Source organism: Mchenga conophoros, linkage group LG3, assembly GCF_057382185.1.
Source record: "Mchenga conophoros isolate Kocher_MC1m ecotype Shallow Benthic linkage group LG3, M_conophoros_male_GT1.1, whole genome shotgun sequence".
Taxonomy (NCBI): Eukaryota; Metazoa; Chordata; class Actinopteri; order Cichliformes; family Cichlidae; genus Mchenga; species Mchenga conophoros.
In genome coordinates, this window is record NC_140528.1 from 68,649,818 (window position 1) to 68,656,096 (window position 6,279).

At 41.9% G+C, this 6,279-nt stretch overlaps 1 protein-coding gene across 1 annotated transcript in view; it reads left to right on the forward strand.

Moving 5' to 3' along the window:
- The first annotated feature begins 395 nt into the window (after positions 1-395).
- The window catches only part of LOC146580269 (active breakpoint cluster region-related protein), a 22,727-nt gene continuing 16,843 nt past the window's right edge, over positions 396-6,279 (forward strand). The window contains exons 1-6 of the mRNA XM_085266916.1: positions 396-418; positions 834-870; positions 2,114-2,305; positions 2,479-2,597; positions 3,358-3,462; positions 5,545-5,778. Coding sequence (XP_085123042.1) covers positions 2,200-2,305; positions 2,479-2,597; positions 3,358-3,462; positions 5,545-5,778 — 564 coding nt within the window. The 5' untranslated portion in view covers positions 396-418; positions 834-870; positions 2,114-2,199. The remainder of the gene's footprint in view (positions 419-833; positions 871-2,113; positions 2,306-2,478; positions 2,598-3,357; positions 3,463-5,544; positions 5,779-6,279) is intronic.

Below are 6,279 nucleotides of genomic sequence, written 5' to 3' on the forward strand. Positions count from 1 at the left end.
GGCATTAAACCCCTGAAAATGATAGGCTTTACTTGATCTATGTAGGGACACATTCAACACACTCATTGCGTTACTTTACGCCTGGCACTCCACCTTCTTCCTCATACGCTCTGAGTGGAAACTTTAACATCATTGAGAATAAACAAGACAGTATAGAGACCGTGTGAGACAAGCGTCAAAGTAAAGACTGAAATAGGAATATCAACAAAGTGCTTTATTAAAACTGTAAAACAAAAAAGGTTTCTCCTCCCACTCAATCAGTGTTATGGTGCTGTGGGTCTTTGCATTCACCAAGCTCAAAAGTGATTGTTCCTGCTTCTCTGTTTGGAGGCTGACGCAGAACAAGCTCAACCAAATCCTCAGAGTCGCAGAATGACAGGTTATAATGCACGTGACCTAACAGAGAATTGTTCCACAGGTACAGAAAACTCTGCAGCTCAGTCAGAGGGGTGAAGTTAAAATACCATCTGTGGAGAGAAAACAGGCCTCCTGATGTCACTCGGCCACCTTAACAACACACCAAAACAATCTAAGTCAGGGCAGGGGTATCAAACACACGGCTCACCATAGCGTATGAATAAAACTGCCTGGATTGCAACATAAAACAACTCTTCATGGGAGCGTTGTGCACCTTTCAACCGTGATCTGTAAATATATGTGTAGTGACACTGGGCTTAATGAATGTGGGAGAAGAAATCTGTGGAAATTGCACTTTTTCTTCTCCTTAAGACATCTCAGACTGCTCATCGTCTGCTGTCTGAATGGATCGCTCATTAAATGATGAAAACAATTTAACAAGAAAAATACTTCCCTGCTGTTTGCTTCAATTTTAGGGGCAAGACTTGCGCCTGAAGACCGGCTGTGGCCCAGGTGAGCACTTTTGTTGTGGTTGTGATGTGGTGCTTGTGCGTCTTTACACTTGCACTTTAATGTTTGTCTGAAAGTAATGCACTCTGAGTAATTTATTCTCTCTGTCAACAGCTGACTATTATTTTTTATATCAGCTGTGTCCTAACAAAGACCTCACAGTTTTCAGTCTTGCTGTTGTAATGTGCATAGACTTTAGTGTGTGCTTCCGATTTTATGTTTGGGAAATTAGATAAATGGTTACCTAACAAACATAAACATCAATCTTCCCAAACACATGTTTTCTATTCAAAAAAGAAGGAAAATGTAGTATTGTGTATAGTATACTTGTAGCTAAGATGGGGAAAGAACATGGAGTTATTCTTTCATCATGTGATCTAACATCTATTTACTTCTACTTATCAAGTTCAGTGGGGTAGGACGGCTCTCCAGGGTGGGATTGATCCTGAACAGGATGCCTGTCCACTGCAGGGCAAACACAAAGAGACAGACCTAGTTAAAGCTGCCAAGCAACTTAACCTTCACACCTCTTTGTGCTGTGGGAGGAAGCTATGGCGAACATTCAAACTCCACATAGGAGGCCCCCGGGAGTTTGAACGCGGACTTTCTTTTTGTGAGGCAGCAGTGCTAACCACTGCACCACCATGCTGCCCTGACGCATTAAATCTAATATCCTTTGTGAATTGCTATAACACCTCTAAAACTTCAAGGTTTAATAATACCACCAACTGAACTAACCCACAGTTGTTTGGCCCACAGCCACCATTTCCAAAAAAGTGCTTAGTCTAAACCAGAGAAAGACTTTTGCCACTGCAGATACGCGTTTTTATGAGCTGACACTTTATCAGCATATGTGATACACGTTTATAACACTTCTAAATGCGTTACTAAAACAAACTGACCCCAAAGAAATTTTGAAAAAATATTGTGAAAAACGTGTTCTACTTTATCCAAAAGGTCCTTCCTTTCAACGCTGAAAACAGAAATTAGGTCAAAATACATATATGTATTTAAAAAAGGTGTTTCGTTGGTCTGATATAGAGAGTAGATCAAGCTAAACTCTGGCTCAACTTACTTCAAACTAGTGTGGCAACTTTCCTTCAACTACTTTCATCTGATATTCAGGGTTTGTTTGTTTTTAAAAAGTACAACATATAAACACTACGCTGATAGGAAGTAACATGCAACTGTAAGAATGTATAAAATGTCAGTTGCGTGCTCTCATGAGCTTATTTCACGCACACAGGAAGTTATGCTCGGGTCTCTACAGTCTCCTTTTGTGCACAGTTAAAAGAAAGAGGAAGTTTTGTGTCACCAGCTGAGTGCGTTCACATGCTGCACACCGCGACACTCAGCCGGCGCGCAGAGAGGACTTGTTTTTTGGCTATGGATGTCTACCAGGAGGCTGTGCAATATCTGGAGTCACAGAACATACCAGGTGAGAGTAGATTTAACCTGAATGTTGCAGCCGTTTTCTTGTTTTGTTTGCTGGGAGGGGGAAGAAAAAACAATTAAAAAAAAGCTCTGCTATTAATACTTTTTCAAAGACAGAAAGACAAAAACAGAAGTAGATGTGAGAGATTGTGAGCTTTTCTCCCTCTGACTGAACAGTGTCTGCTGCAGTGGCAGAAGAAGCTGATGTCTTGGAAGAGGACGTTTTCCCAGAGGAGGCAGTGTCCTGTTTTCTCTCCCCGCTGAACACTGAGAGCGTGGACTTCCCTGACACCCCTGTGAGTTCACGACTCCAGTGTTTTGTATCACTGCACACTCTTTGTACCTTCTTGAGTTTGTCTTCTAGACTGCATTTAGTTTTGCAATACTTGTATTTTCATGATGAAAATGGAGAAGGATCAATGGCCTAGTGGGAAGTACGTATAAAAACCTTTCAGCACTATAATTCTCACATTTTATACGTGAGTAAATTTGAAAGCAACCAACACAGAACAGAAAGTAGACGGAGTGAAGCAGAGCCAAGTTTTCAAGTTTTGCTACATAGAGCTTTCTGGCTATTATGTTGGTTAAAAACACACAACTGCAGGTAGCACCCAGAAAGACAAACAAGGAGAAATCTAACTTTGTGTTTCAAAATCTAGAACAAAGGTACCTTAAAGAGTTTTAGTGTGGTTCCCATGTTTATCTGACTTATGTTTGAGGGGCAGTTACATCTCAGGAAGCTCTCGCATCATATACACAAAAACATAAAACAAATTAAAAACATTGTACAAACCTGTGAAACTCCAACAACCCGTCTGAGATTCATGAGAAAAGGGCTGCAGCTCAATTTGCTCGTCATCGCTTGCTTTAGCGACGGGACTCCTTTAACAGGAACGTCCAACGTTCCGATTCACCCTGTAAGTCCTGCGGTGATGATAACTGTGGCCTCTTTTTCAGAGGTTGGCATCACAAATTTTGTAAAAACTCTTTGACAATAACCTTGAGTCTGAGGGGGCGCTGTGATGTATTCTCATGCTCTGCACACCTGTGATCCAGACAACATGCAGCAAGGAGGAAATGCTGGAGAGGAGGCTCACGGTGCTGAAAGGCATCCTGGAGAGCGAGGAGGTTTACCTCAGAGAGCTGGACACCCTGTTGATGGTAAGATCAACACACACAGACACAAGCGCAAATTTGCATTTCTCAGTTCTTATATTTAGCTCTCTGTTCTTGTTATTCATAGACAGATTGTCATCACTTGTTCGCTGGACTGAATATTATTTTACAGCAATAAAAACTATTAGACTATTAGTGTTTCACTTCTGCTTTGTTGTTCAACTGTTACCACACTTACTATAGTGATTTAAGCCTGTTCTTTGTTAGTTAACATTACCTTTTTTTAGCATGTTACACAGGATCATGTCCGGCAATCACATGCAACAAAGTCTTGATTATTCAGCTTCCTTCTTTAGTGGTAGATAGATTGTTCTCCTTTGTGGATTAGGCTTCCCTTTTTCTTTTCATAAAACTATTGAAACCACTCCCATGTATAAAGTAAACATGTAGCACAAGGTGCGAGAAGTTACCTTAGCCTTACGTGGCTCTGAACAAGGGGATCGTTTTGCTGAAAGAATGCAGACAGTTTTTAACGCTCATCGGTGTCTCGTTGCTTGTTTTCTTTTGTAAACTAAAGGACAGGTGTGCTCAGAAGTTTACATACACTCATCATAAATGTGAATGTCATGGTAATCTTGGGCTGGTATTCCAGTAGCACTGATAGCAAAACAGCCTCAGGGCATGATACTACCACCACCATGCTTGACAGTTAGTGCAGTGTTTTAAGGTTTCAATTCATCTTTATTCCTCCAAAAACTCTTCTTGTTATTGTGGCCAAATGGTCTGACCACAAAACTTTTCACCAGAAGGCATTTGGCTTGCGCATCTGGACTACTGCAAATTTTAATTGAGCTTAAAGGATTCAGTTTTGGAGCAAGGTCTTCTTTCTTGGTCGACACCTTCTCAGTCCACGTTGATGTAAAACTCACTTCACTGTGGACAGTAACATGTTCTCACTCCCAACGTGTAGCATATTATGCTATGTGACAAATCGTCGGTATGTTACGCTTTTGGCCACCCAACACGATCCTATGTTATGCGTTTGGAAAAAGGAGGAAACATGAGAACTGTTTGGACTCAGTCTGCATATGTTGCTTTGGAAGACACTACCTAACACCATTAAGATTGTGGTCAAGGTTAGGGATAAGGTTAGGATTAAGATTAAGGTTTGGGTTAGGGCTGGAATACACGGCTGGAACGTCTGTTACCGCCGGGAGCGTCATTCTATTGGATTTCATCCACAACTCGCCGCGTCCTATGGGAACGCTGAAGGTTACCTTTCGCGTTCCCATTGGACGCCTTGGGACGTGACAAATCATTGGTATGTTACGCGTCGGTAATGACACTGGGCTGGTTCCAGTAGTCTCCAGTTTATTGTAGGCTTGAGCTTTGGTGGGTTGTTGCTGAGCATCCTAACCAATTTCCTCTTGTCTGACTGTTTGGATCTTCTTCCATTTCTTGAGAAAGAGGAGACGCATCCAAGTAACTTGCACTTACGATCTTAGAATCTGCAGTCGTGCAGAAATGTCTCAGAGAGACCTTCCCAGCTTGTGCAAATCTGCAGTTCTCCTTCTCAGAGTTTCACTGAGTTCCTTGGACTTTCCCATTGCTCTGAGTGTGTTGGTCAACCAAGTGCCAATAAGTGCTATCAAACAAAATTAAGTCAGGAAATGATGGCGCAATAATGAGTGCCTGAATCTATTTTTCCTTCTCTTTTTAGTGCTATTAATAACAACAGCTACACGCATTTCCCCATTCTTACAGTTTCCGACTCATTTAACAAAAGACAAGAAAAAAGATGTGAGAAAGTAAATGAAATTGTGTGGTTGATCCTTTAGCATGACTGCTGTGTTTTGTGGCGTTGTGAGCTCACCACTGTACTCTTATCACTGAGTGACTAAATGTAACATTTTTGCTCTTCCGGTTATAGTGGTGGTTTGCATGCATGTGCCAAAGGCAATGCTTTGCGAGATGTATCACATGTGAACTGCACATTTCACACATTCATGTCCTTCTCACTTCACCACAGCCTATTTCTCTTTTCAGCACACCACATTGTTCTTCTTTCTCACCCACACTGGCTGCCATTTAACACAACTTTTATTTTTTTTTAATTTTGCTGTCTAGCCCATGAAGGCTCTGCGGGCTTCAGCTGGGACCTCTCAACCAGTTCTGTCCAGCCAGCAGGTCCAGACCGTTTTCTACCAGGTGCCTGAGCTCAGAGACGTGCACCAAACTTTTTACTCAGGTCTGAAGGCCCGTTTGAGTGCTTATGACCAGATTGAGATCAGCCCTGGTAATGAGACAGAAATGAGATGCAGAGGCTTTGAGCTGGTGGTCGGGGACCTGTTCCAGAAAATGGTGAGTTTTTTGTTTGCATCGTATGTTATGTTTCAGTTGTGGAAATCCACAGAGAGATAAACGACAGTTCCCTAATGGCTCAGTAGTTACTCTCCATTCTCCTTTTTCAGAACCATCAGTTAGCGTAACATGCATGCCGTTAGATTGTTGGAGGAAGTTGTGGGATAATCCGCACATGGACAGGGAGAATTAGGCCTCAGCTAACCAGATGTTTGAAGGAGGAACTTTCTTCCTGTGAGGCGGCAGTTCTAACCACAGTGTGACTGACACTTTTTTTCTGAGCCCACGATGGCTCTCCTTAAATATGTTTTAAGTGACAGCAGGAACTGAGCAATTATTTGCTAAGGCATAGACTCTGTGTTTATGGACTTTACTATGATCACAGGGGAGCTTTTAACCACATATTTTATGAGTTGAGTCAATGAAGATAAGCAACATAGAGAGAACGCGCACAGCTTCCTGCACAAACACATTAACATCTTATATCAAAGTGGTCAAGCA